The following is a 20,379-nucleotide window of genomic DNA, read 5'->3' as shown; positions in this document are numbered from 1 at the left end:
AATGGGAAAAAAAGTTCTCTAGGAAAGAAAAAAAAAAAAAAAAAAAAAAAAAAAAACCACCACAGAATTATGGACATGTTTTAAATGGCCAGAGATATATTTGCTACTTATTCCTTCTTTGTTACATGAGTAAGTAACTTTTACATGATTTTATGAGCTAATAATCTCTTGAAGTATTTAATTTATCTTGAACTCATTTCCTTCTGCAACAGACCATTGCCAGAAAGCATGCAACCAACTCCAAAATTTCATTTGATTCTTTTAACTTCAGTCTTTGAGATCCCACTTTCTCTGAGATCGTTATAAAATTATCATGGCTGACAGTCATGATCTGCATACATGTTTATTTTCTCTAAGTATTACTTTTACTGTATGTTGGAAAGAATTTTGCAAATGAAAATACATATCTCCTCAAAAACATTATATTTGTCATAAAGGGGGACACTGAAGCAGCATTACTAGGCTGCAATGTGTAGGCTGTAATGTGTGAAAGCACAGGCTGAACCAGCACATCCTTTAGTCAGGCAGTTAAATCAGCTCCACAGGTAGCTGAAGCATTGCTGGAGCAGAGCATAAAGTGTGTCACTGACCTGGGTTGGTTTCTGTCAGAGGGACCAGAAGGATTGATATGTCTGGGAAGTTTCTGCCCACAGTGAGCACGGCTGGCATTACTACACAGTCAGAGGATGCTTCCGTAGTTCTGATGACCACAGCTTGGCACTGAATACAGAAGGACAAGGTGACCTGAGCTCCTCCAGAACTGCTCACCAAAGTGTGACTCCAGGCAGAGGCTTTCTTCTCAGAGTCAGACTTTTCAAGGCTCTTTTTCAAGGCATTTGAAAGCCTGTGAGATTGAGACCCAGGCCCACAATCTCCCAGTGGACATGCCTGGTACACTTTCGAAGTGGTATACATGCATGTTGCATCAAGGTAGTGTGTTAAGCAGGTTGTCTCGGCTGGTCTTTGCATAAAGTTGAAGGTCAATGGTTAATTAACTTTATTATTCAACTAATAAGAAAGGGAATTTCTTTTCTCAGTTTCTTTACCTCATTGGCTGGAATTAGCTCAGGTAATTCCCTCACTTATCTTGCTCTCTATTGCTTGGTAATTTCCTCTTATAATGTGCCTGTCACTTGTTCTTAATTCACTCTTTACTATAAATCCAGAAAGGCCTAGGTAAGGGCTAAGGAAAAGAAACCTACGGAATAGCTGAATCTCCAATTTCAGATCCAAAGCAATAAGCTTTATACAATACATAGGCTGCTGAGTCCTAGCAAAATGGACCACTTTAAAAATGCTTCAAAAGGCCTTTTTTGTCCGACTAAGTAGCTGAGCTGAGGCTTCTCTTTGTGACCCTTTATTTAACACCAAGGGCATGTTCTGTATCAGGATACAGCCAGACCTGTCTCCAGAGAGCAGTCAGTCTAGGAGAGGAGCCAGGCACACCAGAATAAGCAGGGGATGCAATTACTGATGGGTCTGGTTACTGTGTCGAGCCTGCTCCCACACAAGAATGCCCCAGCCTCTCTTACTCGACCTGACTATACACTTCTCCTGCCCTCCAAACTCATACCTGGAGGTAAGGAAAGAGAACAGCCGTGTTCAAGTTGGTTGCAGGAAAGCTGCATCCTTGCCCACCCAGCATGTCACCTACTGCTGCATGCCTCACTGGTCCACAGGAGAGCAGGGTGGTACTTGTCAATGTCTGGTGCTACTGGACTCCCAAAATATCCCTGTTGTCCTTATATCTTGCAGAAACAGTGCTGTGGGGTCATGTAAATGGGATAGGGAGAAGAAACTGAAATGGCTTCAACAGGAGAAGCAGGAAGGCTGTGGGGAGGACTAGAGGGGATAAATGTGACAAGAAACAAAGGCTTAGACAGACAGACTGGACTGCTGCTGTCTGGCACAGCTTAAAACAAACTGTTGGGGGAAGTTTGATAGAGTTTAAAAATAGAAAGGGGTAAATGTTGTGCTCTGTAGGTGCACTGCTACAACAGTGAGAGTCAGGCTTGGACTTCAGCTCTGCACGGAGTCAGAAGTATCATTTTAGGCAGCCATAGTTCTTTTTCAGCCTCTGCAAACAGTCTAGTTGTCACATTTCAGGCTATAATAACGTCCAGGATGAAACCCCTGAAACTTGCCTTTTCCCATTTTGTCTTAAAGCAATAACCTCTCCCATTTATTTTTAAAATGGCACACACTCCATCAGATCACACAGATCATGCGTGAAAGATGGAAGTTAATGAATGGCATCCATTCTTACTCATTTGTAAAATGTGTCTGCTATAGACTTTGGGCCTAACACTGATCTCAGTTACAAGACAGACCTGTATAATTCAGCCACAAGTTCATACTGTTGCACTTAAACTCAGAATTCAGAAGTAGACTGCTGATTTTTTGGGTGCTTCCATTTTTGGACTCCCTAATTCAAGGCAGCTTCAAGGCAGGATGAACCCATCCAGTCTGAAGAGCAGGCCAGCTCAAGAGCTCTTGAGCTGGTCCAACCAAAACCAGCAGTATTATATAGCAAAATGCTTGTATCATTTATTTTAGAGGAATCACTTTGTGTTTACCCCAATTACTGAGCACTAAATGAGTAAAAAAGGAAAGGTTTTTAGCTAGAATTTATTGAAAAATCAGTAGCATTACTTTTCAGATACAGGTAATTTTCTACTTCCCTAAAGAATGTCCATGACTCAAATAACATACACTACACCAGTCTGACAGACAAGCAGTGGTCATACACCAGACAGGAGCTCTATGTGCTGACAGTATGCCTAAAAAACCATTATAATTATTCAGTTTAAAGCTTTATTTCTTCTTGTTTTCAGTGATTTTCATGTAATGTATTTCATCACAACTCTGAGCAAAATTATAAATGAAATTAAGACAGTGACTGTTTGCAGGGAATGCTATGATTGTCAGGATTCCCTTTCTTTTCCAAGGAAGTAGAGCAATATATTCCAAATGTTGATTCTCCTCTTTTTCTGATTGCTTTACTGTCAAATCTTTCTAGAAATTTTAAACAGTCTTCTTAACTGCTATCTACTGACTTCTTAAAGTTATTTTTTCTCTAGTTTTGATTACTAGGTAGGAAATAAAACTTAGAAAGTGAAAAATGTTCCTCATGGTTTTGGAAGTATGGAATTGTTTAATATGTTCATTTGGCTTCTTCAGCTTTTTTTCCTAGCTTTGCAAAATGTATGAAGATTTTTTAATTTTATTTTTTTTTCTAGCATGATGTGTTAATGGAAATCTCTATGATACTCAAATGTCTTCTGATCAGCAAGAAGAATGAAGGGAAGATACTATACCACAGCAAATTTCTAAAAGACCATACAAAAATAACAGACCGAAACAAGAAACAAAAAAAGACTTTCTGCTAGAAGTTCAGCAAATACATTTTGTATTATACTTAGTTTGATTTTATTATCCAGGAAATAATTTTTCCATTAGTCAACTCTTTAATCAGCGCTATCATCCACTTATTTAGACTTTTATCTTTTCCAACATGTAAATGTTTTAAGCTAGTCTTTGTTTTCATCCCAAGCTAAAAAGGAAAAGTTTTAACTAGATGCTTAGATTGACTCGTTTTCTTTCACGCAGTGTCTCAAACTATTTATTTCAGGTAGCTGCCTTTAGCCTTAAAAGCATTAAAGAAAAGTGTGTTCAAAGGACCACTCTTCATTGAAGCATGTAAATAAAAGCAGATAAATTGTGCAAAAATGGCAGAAAGGAGAAGGATCCACTCTCTCTCTCTCTTCCTCTCTGTCTCTCAGTGGGATCAGTTTCTCATTTCAGTCCAGCCATAAGTGACTCTGGCAGATAAATCCTCCTGGCCTATTTGCCCTTTTGTCTCAAAGCAGACTCCTTGCACAGTAAAATGCAATTTCGTCCCACTCAGTGAGTTTCATAAAAGCCATGGAAACTAATGGCACCCCGGGGTCATCTCTACAGTACTGGGGGAGTAAAAGATTGCACAAGCACAGTAACTTAGCTCACCACTGGCATACTACCAACACAAGACTTTCATTGCTGTCATGACATTGCTGCTGGCAGTAACAAAATATGTGGCTTCGGTGGAATGAAGCAAACTACGTTGTGTAAACGGAGGCAGACAGCAGTGACTGCTACAGCATTATCTGTCATTTAGGTTTTGTGTCCTGCTGACCAAGGTTAAATAAACAAGGCAGACAGCTGACATAGTTCTCTGGTTCAACAGGAAAGTTGAAAAGATGCGAAGTTAGCTTTGTTTGACTGTAAGAGAACACCCTGCAAAATAAAAAATTCATTGTTTTGCCCTGAGATACTCAAACCTTGTCTTGGCTTCAGTGACCCCATTTTTCAGTGAGGAAATGCATCCTATGAAAGATGGGATGGCTTTAGGCTGGAATTTCTGTTCTTACTTTATATTCACCAGATCTTTCTGCCAGGAATCTCACTGAATTTCCAGAGGTGCAGATTGGTCAGGGAGGCTGCTGGGGAGGGCCAACAGTGGAAAGCACAGAGGCACCACTTCTCCCAAGCAATCCCTGCAGCTTTTAGGTTCAGCCTCATGCCAATGGCATCAACTCTGTCAGCACAGAGATGTGATGTTGCTTGGGCACAGCCACGAGGCCACCATGCCTGCCGGGCTGACATCCAAGTCTTTTCTCCCACATATTCCTCAGCCCTGGAGAAAATCAGCCAGTGGCTACTTTTGTCCCATGAAAAAGCTCAAACTTGTCTCAACATTCCTAAGAGAAAAAAAAAAAAAAAAAGTCATTACTAAAACCCTGATCACCTCCCAGGCTGGTAATTTGCTCTTTGCAGTTCGCGCTAGGTACAGCAGTCAAGGATACTTTGAAAGCAATATTTAGGTCAGTTTTGCAGTGGGATGCATTGTTTCTCAGGCTATGGTAAAATGCTGTTGCTGCATTGCTGCACAACCAGCACACAAAGTAGGCAGAATCCCTAGGCAGCATTTGGTTTATTTCTTCAAGCTACATTTCAGCTTCCACTTGAAGGGAAAAGGGAAAGACTGATCTTTTTGGGTCACAGTTCCAAGGTAGGCTCGAAGGCTGAAAAGCAATAAAATAATTAAAATATTGAGTGAATGTTTTTTTACTATTCTGCAGTTCTCTCTCTAAGCTGATCTCAGGATTTTGAAGGCTTGACTCAGGGTTTTTAAATGTCTCAGACTACCAATCTTCTTGGTTTAGCTCATTCTACAAGACAATATTTTAACATACATAAATACTAACCCTACATCTTCCATAACTTAAGAAGAGGTCAAGCATTCACTGATAGCTTTCCCTTTCACTGGTTTGTACCAAATTGCTGGACACCTTCAGGAATTTCTCTTTGTTCCTTACCCTAGAAAAAGCATGACAAAGATTGATACACCTGCCCAATAATTGCAGCATGTGGAGAATAATCTGATTTTTGGTGAAAACCAGACCTAGGTTCATCGGGCTTGGATGAACAATTCTCTTCCAGCCTTTTTGTTGTCTTTCGTACTTTGTTAAATTGCTGGCTAAAACCCAGGAAATAATGCTCTTGGGCAAGAGATACGACGTGGTGTCTCCTGTAGGCTGGTGGATGGCAGTTTCCTCAGTCCTCCGCAGGAGGCAATGATACATTTGACACTCAGGCTTCTAATTTTTGCTTGAAAGTACACTTCATGGCACCATAAAAGGGATAGAGTGAGAAACCATAACAATTCAGTTTGTAGACTAAAAGAAGATGGAAAAACAAACCCTCTAAAAGGTTTACTAATAAAAATGTGCTTTCATTTTGATACAGAGAGATTCAAAAGTATTTGAAGCAAACCGCCCCGTCAGGCTTTCCCGGCGTTACCAGTGTTTTCCTTCTGCATCCCTCCAGTGGTTTCTCACCTTATTGTATGCCAGTCCCTTTTCATCTTATCCCCTTTCCCTTCTGCTCATCCTGTAGGTGCAAGCTCACACCTCCATCCAGCAACTGGGTGCTGCTTTCCATAAAACTGTTGTTCAAACATCAACTTCAAATGTTGTTCCCTGCTTGGAGGGGCTCTCTGAGCCTCGCATCTTCATTTTGCTTGGAATATTCTGTTTTGTGGAAGAACCTACAAAAAAATCTTGACTGTGGCCATGAAGAGTTTCTTGATGTTTTTACATGTGCCCATCTCTGCATACCTCTGTGTCTTGCCGTTTGCATGCTCTGTGATCTCTTTGCTTTTCTGCCTACTGTTCTCCTTGGTATTGATACACAACAGCATCCCAGCTCTTTTTACGATAACAGAAGTAATAAGCACTGACAAAGAGCCCCTTCTAAGCCGAAAAGCAAGGACCAAGGGTAGCACTGCCTTACCAAAAATGGTTTACATCAGAAAGGAAGCACCATGTGTAAACAGGACTCTTTTTTAATTATTTTTTTTTTTTAGTCACAAGTTTTCCCTAGTGACTGTGCATGCACTATTGCCACAGCTCCTCCCTGAGCTAGACAAAAATCTTAGCTTTCTCTTGAAAGTACCATGTTCATCTGGACTAAATATTCTCCTTCACCCTGTGACTGCCTCTTGCGGAGACTCTCTGCTCTTTGCTGTTGAACCCTTTTCTCCTTCCTACTGATCCATCCCTTTTGCAGATCTATGCACAAATACATCAGTACGGCAGTGACTCTATTGACACAGCAATTGCTTGGAATCTGTTAGTATTTCATTGTAAATTTAATTTTTGACAGATTTATAACCAGACTGTAGAAATTAACTGCTGGAGGAAATGTGCCATTTAGTCCTCACATGAACACACTTTATTTTTTTATGTGGTTGTATTTTTTCTTACCAGACTGTTTTTAGAGGCTAGAAAAATAACCTTATGTTTATTTTTATATACTTCTTTTAAAGTAAAAAAAAAACTCCAACTTTTTCCTAAACACTTAAAAACTCTCTGGCACAGTGACATTTTTATTGCGTAGTCCTCTCTGATGTTTAGTGAGAACAGATACTGATTAAATGACAGTTATTGTATCAGCACATTAAAATATAATTTCACTGAAGAAATAACAGCTGAATAAAATAAGGTTGGCTTGTAAATAAAATAAATTGCCAGAACAGTGTCGTTGATAGATGGAACCTGCTCCTTCCTATTGCAACAAATATGCTATAGTTCGTTTTTACAAAAACCAAGTTGATAGCAGACACTCATTAAGGACAGCATCCCCTTCCCTTTGCAGTAATCCTAAGTTTTGGCACAGTCCCAGCAGAATTACAGCTCATAGTTTGGAAAAAAAACTTCTTTCAAGCTAGGCAACCTGAAATATTTCAATTTTGCTTCACTAGTCATGTTTTCTAGGCCATTCTTGTTTGCCTTTTTACTGGCATGAGTGTTTCCTCTGAGTGCCGTTTCATAGACACTTTTTTCAAACAGCACTACGAACAGTGACACTTTCATACCTCCAGGCTTGAAATAAGAGAGTGAAATAAGAAAAGGCTCCCTTACCACAGAAAGCACTTTCTTCTATAGGAATTTCAAGTGCTTTGACAGTTTGCTGTGAAAGGACCTTGCTTTCAAGGTCCAGAGGATCTTGCTACAGGGAAAGCACCTAACAATATCTCTTTCCACCACGCTCCACTGGAGAGAGAAATTTCAAGTAGGGTAGTGGGAACTATATGTGGTTCAGAAAAGATGAGTCCCATAGCTGTGCTGGTGGATAGCAGAGTGGAAGTTTCCCTGTGCACACACCCAGAGAAGATTTTTATCCTTGGTCTTAGTGAGCAACTGTAAAACAACCTAGGAGGTTGGATTCTCTATCAGAGCCTGCAGAAGACATCCAGCAGCTCCAACAGCTTCTCATACCTTTTTCCAAGTGGAACTGTCCATTTTGAATGTAAGGGATAAGTTTTAACAGCAAGAGAATAAGTCTTTCTTACTTTCTATCAGCAGTATTTCAAAACTTGTTTTGAATTGTAAACCACTTTAAAAAAAATAAATAAATAAATCCAAGGGCTTGGAAATCTCTGCTGGAATACAAGTATCAAAGTAAACTGACAGATAAATTCAAGCTTCAGTGCATTAGGAAGGAAGTTGTCTTCGATAAGCATTCTTGTTCTTCACTTATCTCCCATACCTGCCAGTCTTATTGGTGGCCCTTTCTTGTAATGCTTTCTTATCTTAGATATCAAGAAGATACTTGGCAAGCTGTGAGCAGTCCTTTGTCTTTTGTAAGAGAAGTTGCCCTTGCTATATATTTGTCTTAGAAATGGAATTACATTTCTGTATTAGTCTTTGTTTCAAAGGGTGTTGCAAGAGCTACCATTACATGGGAAGATCCAATCTCTGCCATTCTGCTTTTCCTCACCACCCAGAGACCTCAGGCTGGTTAGAGACTGAGCTGTAATTGCCTCAGGGCCAGCAAACACCTTTCATGCCTCAAGTTTCCATTGGCTTCTTCTCATGGCCACTCCCATGAAGCAGAAGGCCACTGGGAAAACAACAAATAGTCTTCTGTGCTTTGGGGATGAGGACGGAGGGAAGGGGAGGAGTCATGCCCTTAATGACTTTGAAGATGTGCTTCAAAATCAGTGAAAGTTTGTTTCATTGTGGAGCCAGTAAAGTACTAAATGTTTTTCACTGCAGAGTATGCAGTAAGAGGAAGATTAATGCATGCCTGGAAATTCTGGACTGGATATTTAGAACTATTCAAGGAAAGGTTGTAGACATGGCTTCCTCTTGAAAACTTATTTAATGTGGGGTATTTCAGTGTCTAAACTTTGATTTCATCAAGCTAAATACCATGCTGAAGTCCATTTTACGTCAGAAAAACTTTTTAAAGACACCAAGGAAAAGCCTGGATGTGAATGTGACTATAAAATAGCCAGGTGCCCTATCTTGAATTTGTGTGGGCTCATATACTCAGTTTTAAGCATGTTCTTGCTGAAATCCTTTCCTGAAGTAGGGTTTCTGACAAGGAATATCATGTTGACTTTATATGAAACACCATTTGTAATAGAAAGCTTGCATGCTTCCTTTCAAAAGCTGCTGAACAGTCTCTATTACCCTTGCGTCTCTGTGACCAGATAGCAGAAAAAGGACTGAGGAGATTTTATACTTATCTGCAGATGTATAATTGGATACTTGGAATTAATGTAAAAAATCCTTCAGAGGAAAGAGGAATAAGAACAGATTTTTTACTAATTATGTTTTAATAGGAAGTAACTATTTCAATTCTCAATGTGATAAGGAAATAATTATGCCAGTATCACCACACACCCATCAAGGCAACCTTGATGATACCGTGTAGAGCCTTAAATATAAGCCTCAGTCACAAAAACTTCAGGAGCAGTAAGACTTCCCTGCTACTTGATCTGAGTTAGCTAATTATTTATTTTTGTAATTGAATTTGGTTTACAACGCTAGTGAGCCACCTGATTGATTGAACCTCACAGAACATATCAGACATGGACTGAAGAAGAGAAAAAAAGCCAAATTTTACATCCCAAAGCAGAGAAAGCGCTACAAATACAGCTGTACCTGCTGCCAAGCAAGCTTACTGCGAAGCAAAGCCTGCAGTTGGATTTGGGCAGCTGGCAGGGCCCTAAGATAATGTCAGGATTTGTCTCTAGACAGTTCTTTGAAGGACAGTGATCCATCTTCGTAGTCTTTGTAGCCTTTCTGTGTTTGTACGTTCAATTCTGTTGAGGTTTTTTTACCCCTTTTTGAAAATTAAAAGTCTTTTTGAGTTAAAATCTTTGAGTACAGTTAACAACTCATTCGCTCTATGCATAAATGGTCTTGTCTGCATTCAGGTGCTCCTCACACTGCCTTGCGGAATCAGAGTGTTTGGGACTTGAGGAAAGAACCAAAGTTCTTTGCTTTACTAGCTCAAGTCCACTCCTGCGAGCAGGGAGGTTTCCAGCTAGGTACCTTCAGAAGCATCTCTAAGGTATATTGCAGCTGCAAACAGTGCAATAGCCCCTTTCTTATTGATTAGGCAGAGTCATGACCCTAATGGGAAAACCTGACCTGCCTAAGGGTTTGGTGCAATCATTTCTCCTGGGGCTGGTATCTATGCTCTGGCATGCAGAAAAAGATGTCTTCTGACCTCTCCAACAGCTGATTTCACTTCTTTATGCATTGGCTCACCTAGCTGTGCGCTGGAGGAGGAACTGAGCTGCTTTGTGAAGCCTCACCTCCTCTTTTAAGTCTCCATTAAATTTTTGAGGGTATGCTCTGCATCTGCACTGATGGTCCTTCCCCAGTAGCCTGAAGACACCTGCGAAAGCTCTGTGGAAGAGCTGAAATATCCACAGAAGTAAGGTCCCCCATGATAGAGCTCATCTTACCAAATGTATTCTAAGTCATTTTGCATGGGCTCTGCACCTGTTATGAATTTCCAGCCCAATGAGTTGTTTACTTTACCTTGCTGAACAGCAAGCATGGAAAAGAGCAGAGTACAGCCTCTGAAGCAAGGTGAGCCAGGAAGCCTTTCCTACAGTTTGTGTGGCGAGATGTTCTCCAGTGCAGCAAAAGACTCCATGTTGGATAAGGTTCACTATATCCCAGCAGCTGCATTCAACTCCTTATCTGCTGTCTACTTTAATCCAAGGCCTATAAGTTTTCAGACCCTCCCACCCATTCCTGGCATTTTCCAGGTAGTTTGGGAGTCCCTCACTAGCAAAGACACTTCCCTACATGGCTGTGTGTTTATCATTCTTATCAAAACTTAGATCTGTTTTTCCTGCACTGATTCTGTCTACTTGTATTTCCTCTTCACCTCCTTTCTTTTCTTTTTTTGCTGCCCCTCCCCACCACACAGAAATTTTTCCATCTTGGGATCCTCTGGCCAGTCACTACCTTGTGTTTTGCCATTCACATCTACCCTCACCTGATGAGGAGTGTTTTCTAGAGCCCTTGCAGACCTTTTGCAGGTGCTTATCATGTCACTCTAAATTGAAAGCTGATACCTTTCATGGCAATGGGAAACTATGCCTTGTCTCAAAACCCAGTTTCAGCCAGGTCTCCTCGTGCACTCATAGACTCTTCCACAACCCGTGCTGCCCCTTTTTTTCTGGAAACTCTAATATCTGCAAGCAGTAATTGCATTTCTTCACTAACAATCTGTGAATTGTGTATGTCTCTGCCTGTCTTTCCTCCCATCTCAAAGTTAAATGAAGCAAACAAAAATCGTTCCTGGGCAGGCCATCTTTAGTCTGTGTCACCTCTTGACCCTTCATGGTGAGCCAGATGCTGTGCAGATCTGGTTGTCGAATGCCTGCCAACTGGGTCAGTCTGTTGGCCTATCAGGGAGGAAGTGATTGGGTGGTGCAGCGAGCTGAAGCGTCTGTCCTTTGTTTTGTTTTCTCTTTTTTTTTTTTTCTTTCCTTTTCTTTGCTAGGGTTGGGTTTGGGAGGGGAAATCACCACTGACTCTGTGTTGTAGGGTGGAGAGAGACATGCTGCCTTGGTTCAGCAAGAGTTTATGTGCTCTCAATCTTTCCTGAAGCTTCTATCTTATGGACCCAGCAATTTCCCGTTTCCTTCTTGCTGACCCTGATCTTGATGGAGATAGTGCCAAAGTGAGAAAGAACCATATTTGGGCCAGAGAATAATTTCACTAGCTTGTAAGCACTTAATTTCAGTTGTTGGCAAAACAGCAGGCTCCTTAAATGATCTCCTGCAAAGGTCCCAGGAATGTTACACTGCATGTTATTTGTGAAGACAGAGACTGAAAAAAATTATGGATTGAACAGCCAGTTTAGTGTATTGCATCAACAAACCAATGTGAAAAATTCTGAGCAGCTCCATGAAGTAGACCATAAATGCCTCCTATAGACATCTGTGTTTTGTTTTTTTCTTCTTTCTCTGAGTTTTATTTGTTGATGTTGGTAGTTTTTTTAAACCCTTTGTATGTTGAGAGCTACATGGATGCAGTTTCAGCTCTGGAACCATTAAGTATGAAGGCTGTGAAACACATCTTTCTACACACTTGGTAGAATGGAATTTCTTGTCTCTTCAGAAAGGGGCTACTTTTTGATTGCTCTCAGGTTTTGGCTTCTGTTCTTCTTGATGGTACCCATATAGCTTTTACTGCCCACAGTTATTCTAGATCCAGCAGCTTGCCTCATTCAGTAAAGTACAGAAATGACAAGGTTTTCTGCAGAACAAGTACTTTTCAAGTCAGGCTCATTGGGGAAGTTGAAGTGAGTTGAAGAGTCTCAGTACTCAGTGAGAAGAAAATGTAGATGGTTTAAGTGAGACATAGAAAGATTCAGTGCAACAGCTGAGGTTGCATGGAAAATAAATCTACACTGAAGATCAGAGCTGTACGTCTGTAAACTGTCCGTCAGCAAGTCAAGAGGGAATTGGATTTGGCTTTTAAAGAAATGAATGAGCTTCAAGTGAAGGAATGTGAGTTAGTAAAACTGACTCTCTTCAAGGGGCACACACTTCATCAGCCCAAAGCTCGCTGTGTGTGCTCTCTCTCCCAGTCCTTCTCTCCTTCTGTCCCTCCCTCACTCCATGCATGTCTCATCCTTTTCCATTGGCATAAGCTGCAACTAGGCTTTGCTAAGTCCTTGGTCTCAGAAAAGAGTGATTAGCGAAAGTATTTGTTCTGTTCCTCCCCAGTAATGTACTCTTTTTGTTCACAAAAAAAGGCTGGAAAGGTCTCCACCTGCAGTCCAGCAGGCTGGCATATTTACATCCTATCAGTGGCCTTCCAGTGAGAATGGCAAACCTTCCTTTGTGCTGCAGCTGCCACTAGACTTTGTCTCCATTGAGTGATAAGCATCTCACTGGTCACCTTGCATGACTTTGAGTGTGTCCTTTGGTTTTACACCAGCTTTGCAGAAACTCAATTCAAAGAGGCACGGATACTATTCTATTTAGGTTGCAAAGCTCCTCCCTCGCAGTCAGTGCTCGGAGATCCCTTATCCCTTAGCGGTCCTCTCAGCAGACTGCCTCACCTGTGCAGGGCCTGGGAGTCCTGCTGCTGTAGCCACTGAACGTCAGAGGAGATTTTTGGAAAGCAAGACAGAAAAAGAGAATGTATGGTTTTGTTTCAAGACAAAAAAGGGTCAGAGATTCCCCAGGTAAGCTCAGAACAACATGAAGTCGTATCTACTTGACATGCAGTGATTCTAAGGTAGTTTTACACTAGTAACTCATGTTTTAGAGAGTAGTTTCTGAAAGATGCAGCAGTTCCTATTTTTCTTCTTGTTTATGACTTCAGGCAGTTCACAGAGTTGGGAGCAGATTTCTTTGGTTTTTAGTGCCATGTGAATATTTGCATTAGTAGGGACTTGGTTCATACTGCCTGCAGTTGCTTTTTTAAGTGTTTCTTAAAAAATGTTTCTGCGTTCAGGGAAGGAAAAAAAAAATTTAGAGTGGGCAGTGGTTTCAGATGTTATCTCATGCATGACATTTTCAAATGCCTTTAGAGCCTGTAATTTCGTCCTTTCAGTAAGCTAGGGGTTTAGTATAGGACCATGGAACGAACCAGCTTTTTCTGTCTTGTGCTTGTGTAGCTGAAGGAGGCATTACAGAAAGGGAAGGGGGCTTGATTTTGGACCAGGTGAATAAAGCACAAGAGACTGATACGTGGCCTAGAGCTGCGCTTTACCTCACCATTGCTGATCGCTTCCACTATACATCCTCCAAGTCTAGATATGTGGAAAGACAGTGTTTTGAGGCTAGTTATGGACTATATGAAATGGGCTCTGATGAACGCCTGCTCCCAAACACCATGTTTCTTCTGTTATGTCACTCTAAGTGAAACCCAAAACCCTAGTGTTTCTTCTATTTAATTTGCAAAATAGACTTTGAGTGCATACACCTAACACTGGCCATATGCCATAAAAATTATGCATACTTTGAAAATAAAAATTAATATCAGAATTAACTCACTGGAAACTTTTTTCCTCCCCTCACCCCATGGAGTTACAGAGCTCAGGCAGACTGGGACTATGGTGCCAGTGGATCTGTAATGCAGAGAAAATTCTCACGCAAGATTTATACAACAGTTTTTAACATGCGTTGCCAAAAACGTGGGTAGAGACACTCCTTGCAAATATGTGTAAAGCTCTTGTATCATGAGATTTCTCTGGGAGCTGCAGATTATTCCCATCTATAGTAATCAGTTCAGAGCAGTTGCTGCTATCTAAAGCTCACTTACATCAGCTAGGAAATAAATGTTACTTTGAAACTCCACAGTGATCTGCTTTTGATTGAGCTGCTACCTAAAGAAAAAGCAGTAAGCAAGATGATGAAAACAATTACAGACAACTACAAGCCCACTTGCTACTATATCTACCTTCATAATTCAGTTTTAAACATTCCATTAGCCAGCAGGGTAGCAAAATGTTTGGGTTTTTTTTTGTCAGGAGCATTGCAGACCATATTGCCATTTTTTCCCTTCCAAATAAATGCATTAGCTTTCTGAGCTCAAGGACATCCTCAGAGTGCTTGTCTAACTTTCAGGTTGAAGTCTTTTAATAAGGTAAAAAGACATAATGGTGGATAGACTAGCAGAAGACATAAACTTAATAGTGAGTTTGCCAGTTAAGACTCAAAAAGTCTTCAAAATACACTTTACTGTATAGATGGGATTCCCTCACCCTAATTTTTCACATCTCAGGTCTTGGTATGCCACACCCTGTTATGTCAGCAAATCTTTTGGGCTCCAGGTTCCCTTCAAGCCAGCAAAGAAGGAAAGGCTCTTCCACAACTAAGATTCATGTCAAGGATGGCGGTCAACCTACTGACATCAAATGTAGGCAATCCTTCACTGCCTAGCTGATGGCAATCTGTTGGTCAGCCTTTTGTCAACATTGGGTGCAAAGTCCTGTTTGAGCCAGTGCTAGCTGAAAGAGCATCACACTACTCTTAAAACATGACCCCTTGTCCTGCCTCTAGACAAGGCATAAATTCATTGAGATCTGAAGGGCTACAAATCAAGCTTTGAGGGGCCAGGAGAAAGGAATGTGTTATTATGAGGAATTAGTACTCCAGCCTTTTGTTCCATTAGCACTTAGAGGCCCCAGTCAAGATCAGGATCTGGGGAGATGTGACACAATGAGTGGGTGCACTAGTAGGAAGCAGGAGGGCACTTGAGTTTTGGAAGAGGTCACAGGAAGGCTTTTCCTGGCCTATTGGCAGAGGGCACCACAGGCAAGCAAGGCATACTGGAAGAAAGAGAAAGAAGCTGTCATGCTGGTGTTTAATAGCAAAGGAAGGAAGGGGTATGAGCGACGTTAGCCGTTCAGGCAGATGGGATTTTTATGGATTAAAATGGGAGACTCATGTCTACTGAAACAAGATAGCTAAAGCCACTCTGAAAATGGTGCCAACCAAGGTGGCCCATTCTTCTGAGAGCGGAGCACTAAAACTGCAGTTTTACTTGGGAGATGATGGGAAACACATGTAAATCAAATATGACAAGGACTACTTCACCCCTATTCTCAGAAAGAAGAACTCAAAATGTGTGATATTTGTTGATAGCAAATCTATTCAAAGCATGTTTTCTTTGGATTCAATGTGTGCAGCAAATGGTAGAAAGTCACACAACAACTACTATAAACTTGTCCCCTGGGTGCCTTCATGTTAGGAAAGGCTTTGAATATCAGACAACTTTTATGTAGGTGCTTGCAGCTTTCTAGGCAACTCCAATGGAATCAGTCAAAAGTTAAAAGTGTTGTTCCACCTCAGGGTATAAGCTGTCTTATAAAAAAAAAGAAAAATTAGGATTTGTTCATAAAATTTCTTACTTCTTGGAAGTGGCTAACAAAACCATGCAGGAATCTTTCTAATCTTTACAGATGACTGATAGTAACTTGCCTTAGACCTTTTAAAATTTAGGGGTATTAGGTTCCTGAGCTGCTTACTGACTAGTATCCAGACTTCAAGCATGCCTACACTGTTTGAACAGAATTTAGAGCAAAACTTATCCAAACTAGGGGACAACTAGAGATTGTTTTTTGGGTCTGCAGCTGCAGCCTAGCAGTTGTGTGCCTGACAGGTTTAACTCAGCTCCCAAAGGTGGTTTCACAGGCACAGAGCAGCATGAGGAGCCAAGGATGTAATATGGCCTCTCCATCATCTCTTCTGTTGTGAGCATGTGTCATAAACGACACATCCACGACAGCATGTCTAGGGCAACCTCAGTTACCTGCAGTGACTGCAGCAGGGACTTTTTGAACCCTGTCTCTCCTACAGCACTGCTCCCTTTGGTCAGGGCATTATCATTTCTTCGATGGGAAAATCCTAAGGCTGGGATTTCTCATCCTACTCTGGCAGCTTCCTTGAAGGTTGCTAACTACACCCTGCTGCTGCCTTCTCCAGGTATTTCCTGAACACAGCGCGGAGTAAGCTAAGAAACACGGCAGGCACAATGGTGCTTCCATTTAATAGCAATTTAGACACCTCATGGTGTCTAGCTGCATTGTTTGCTCAAAACTATTAATATTTCATGCAGATAAGACTATCTACAGGAGATGGTAGGTTGGCCTCCAGATCAAAGGCTCCTGTGGACACAAAAGTGGCAGTCTTATGTGCACAGGAAGGGATGATGTCTCCAGCCCCCCTGGCCTCTCGCCCCCTACAGAGTCAAACCAGAGCACCCACAACTCTCATTTATGAGCAGGGGAAGAGGCATTCTGCACTCAGTCAGTCACCCTCTCCCATGGAAGGAAGACAGTGACTGCACTGAGGGGTTCAGTCCCAAGGGACTGAATCAGCATGGAGTCTCAGGTTAATCTCCACTGAAAAAAAACCTCCTTCAAGGCAATGTCATGAAAAAGCCTCATCCAGGGCCTCATTTTATTGGGTGCTCATATCTGCAGTCTGCAATGACTCTCACGGCCCCAAATCCCTTGAATGTAATTCATGCAATATAAGTAACTGCAGAAAAATTACACATTTTTTTATTAAATACACATAAGCATTGGAGAAATTTAAGGTCACCTGATGGACATGGCTGGAGAAATCATTCCATCTTCCCAGGCTGGGTGTGGGGTAGTGTATCACAAAGGTGTGCAGATAGTGAGATCAGAGGACTTGCCAGATCTTTCCTGGCCTTGCTTTTTCCCTCACATACAAGTACAAATACTTAAAAATTAAGCCATTCTGATCAGTATTTTCATTCTTGTCTTTTCCAGCCACTTCCACATCTACAACTGGGACAAGTCATCTCACAAAATGTGACATAAAGCAGAAAGCCTTCTGTGTAAATGGGGGAGAGTGTTACATGGTTAAAGATCTCCCAAACCCCCCAAGATACCTGTGCAGGTAAGAAATCCTATGTGCTTACTTTGGTGGAGCCATCACATTCCAGAAATGCTTTTTCTTTAAAGAACACTTCAACAATTTCTTTTCCTGTGCTGGCAGTGTTAGATATTTCTTAATTGTTTGTATATGTGAAAATAACCTATCAAGAATGCCCTCTGTGTTCTATATGTGAGGCATACAAGAGGCTAACTGGGAAATCTTCCCACATGACACTGGCACAGCAAGACCCATTGGTGTTCACATGTCAAGAAGTAACAGAACTTGAGCCTTATATTGGAAATGATGGAACAGATACTGTAAACTAAATACACTGCAAAGAAAAAAAAAAAAAAGGCATGTGGATAACTGCATTGGATTAGTACCTTTCAGATATAACAGACTGGTTATTTTTATTGCTTGCTGTAACTGAAAGATTTCTGATGAGACCAGATTCACAATTGAAGTCTTTGCCGTTGTGTTTAATTGCATAAAAAAACAGTTAATGTAATGGTAATTGCTAGAGGTTACTATTTTGTGTATCTTATAGAATCATAGAGTTGTTTAGGTTGGAAAAGACCTTTGAGATCATTGAGTCCAACTCTAGGTTCCTTGATTCAGGAAGCCGTCTAAGTACAAATTTAGCTCTAAGCATGTGTTTGTGCACCTTTCTTAAGTCCTAGTCTGTGCTGTATTGGGCTGTTGCAATAGTCCAGTATGTTGGAAAACATCCATGAAGAGCTACAGCAGTGGAGTTCACCTCCTGCCTGATAGCACATCATGTAGCATTTACCTCTGGAGCAGAACTAGTCAAAGTGAGTTACTGCTTCGCTCTGGCTTGAGAGGGAACTCAGCATTTAAGCCTTGGAAAATGTCCTTGGGAGCTAGCAGGGCTGAGCAGAAAGGCAGCACTTTTGTGACAGTATTGCTGCTCTTCAGACAGGCAAGAGACAGTGGCCAGTGAAGCCTGTCGTCTGCTGTAACTGCATAGATTTGCAGTCTTCTAGGACTGAAAATCAAACAAGATTAATTATAAAGATGAACCTGGTGGGCAACTTGGTTGAAGGTGTACTGACTTTATTACTTCACCTGTGAGGGTTTGGGTTTGTTTTTTATTTTGTTGTTTTGTTTTGGGTTTGGTTTTTTTTTTTTTTTTTGGTAGAGGGATGTTACCAGCATGTTATAAGCTTTATTTTGCTTTGGTTTTACACAGACTGCTCTGTTGCTGGAAGTGATTAATATTTCGTTGGTTTTAGAATAATTTTAGCTAAACTGAATACAGAAAAGTTACTGGCTCTGGTGGATTGGATTCTTTTTTGGGAACAATTTGTGTTAAATTTACGTGATCATTGTAAGCAAGCAGTACAAGTTGAGCAGTTTGCTATGACTCTCCAGGGCATGCATGAAAGCCTACCTGCCTGTTTCAACTACTTTCCCAAACACTGCTCAGAAAACTCCACGGCAACAGAGCTGAGCATCTAGCAGACTTGCTAAGGGTTAGCATTGTCTTTCATTTCAGAGGTATCCCATTTTCAGTGGTGTGGGAGCATTTTTTTTTTAAATGCAGAGATCTGAGTGTGGTTTTGGATGTCATAGATTGGCTAAATTCCTAATTAAATGTTTCAGAGACACTTAAATGAAATGGGAATTTTTTTTCCCCCACTCTTGTAAAGAAGAAATAACCTTTAATTCTGGGGCTGAAGTTGAAAGATGAGGCAATTCCTAGATTTGGCAGATGTGCCTCTCTCTGGGTGGCCCAAGACCTAGTTGGAAAAAGCATCAGAGCTATAAAATCAGGGAGGGTGACTTTCATTTACAGTAAGAGAGTGGAAAAGCATTCTTATCCTGAAGACAGTCAGGGCCACTGCTATTTTGCAGGGCCTTTTGCTATGCCCTCTAATACTTGCCAGAACCAAAACTTTATGTTGTGTAGGAAAACAGGATGCAATAGATCCCCATAAGAAATAAAAATGTGAGTACTTGGAAGTGGGTATGCTGGGAAACTGAAGAGATGAAATACAATTCTCTTCTGATTTCATTAAAAATACAGATGTCTACTGTTAATTCCAGTGTTAATTAAAATAAGTATATAACTAATACACATTGCCTTCATTGTTCTAAGAAAATAAATCTTCCCCCAGAACATGCCTGTGGAAACAGAATGCTTGAAATATGGTACTTGCTCTTCATATTTCTGCCTCAGTAGCAAGTTCGCATTTTTCCATATGGTCCATCTGTTGAGAGCAAAAACAAAATTTATAAAGCATGAGCCATATAATTCTAAATTAGTTTTATCCCTAACCAAAAAACCATGACTCAGATTCACAACAACCATGGAATTTTACAAAGTGGTTTCTCTGGTTTTGTAAACTTTTATTCTATTTTTAAAAAGGAGCTCCTAAATCCATCTTCTGTTAAAATCTACATATGTATTGGGGAAAAAAAAAAAAAATGTGCTTTGTAAAATACATAGTATAATGCATCAGATCTTACTCTCACAGATACTGATGTGAACTTTGAAAAAAAATCCCTGCTTTCAAGAAGTAGCCATGTGAAATACTTAAGAAACGTGTGAGATCTTAGTAATGCATTGTACTGCTACATCCACAGCAGCACGTATGTTCCCTACATGTATTTTAATTACGGCCTCAGACTGAACAAAACAATCTCAAAATATGAAAGATCAAAAAGTAAGCTTTGAGACTACCTAAATAAACTAGTATATAAGATGTTCAGGTTTCACAGGAACAAGTCACATTTCAAAAACACCATAGACTTTGGAAGCCTGGATGCTACTGGCTTCCTATGAGACTGGGGTTCACAAGCAATTTTTGTTCAGCTGGAAATGTTTCCCCAAGATCACTGAAGACAAATGTTCAGCTAGCTTCTTCAGTAAATACAAAATTAAATCCTGAATTCCTTATGTTTGCTTCTTAGTTGAAGAAAAATCTGTATGAATATAATATCTGTTATGCGTTTAGAGTGTTCATTTGAAGTATCCTACCACAAAGGCCATGCCGGTCTGACTAACCAGTTCCTTTCTCACAGAGATCATCTTTTCTCATGCTTTTTTTCTTACTGAAGAAACAAATTCACAACTGAATTTTACTGAATGAAAACAATGCCTCTCTCTAACATAAGGATGTTGACCTCTTTCT

The 20,379-nt window shown here is 40.6% G+C and overlaps 1 protein-coding gene across 2 annotated transcripts in view; it reads left to right on the top strand.

Moving 5' to 3' along the window:
* The window catches only part of NRG1 (neuregulin 1), a 98,168-nt gene that overhangs the window by 52,670 nt on the left and 25,119 nt on the right, over nt 1-20,379 (top strand). For both annotated transcript variants that reach the window (XM_008946775.1, XM_008946774.1), the window contains exon 2: nt 17,116-17,245. In XM_008946775.1, coding sequence (XP_008945023.1) covers nt 17,116-17,245 — 130 coding nt within the window. The remainder of the gene's footprint in view (nt 1-17,115; nt 17,246-20,379) is intronic.

This window comes from Merops nubicus, unplaced genomic scaffold (assembly GCF_000691845.1).
Source record: "Merops nubicus isolate BGI_N331 unplaced genomic scaffold, ASM69184v1 scaffold21278, whole genome shotgun sequence".
In the NCBI taxonomy this organism is placed as follows: Eukaryota; Metazoa; Chordata; class Aves; order Coraciiformes; family Meropidae; genus Merops; species Merops nubicus.
The sequence above is the reverse complement of the archived record's forward strand: the minus strand, read 5'-3'. Positions and strand labels throughout refer to the sequence as shown.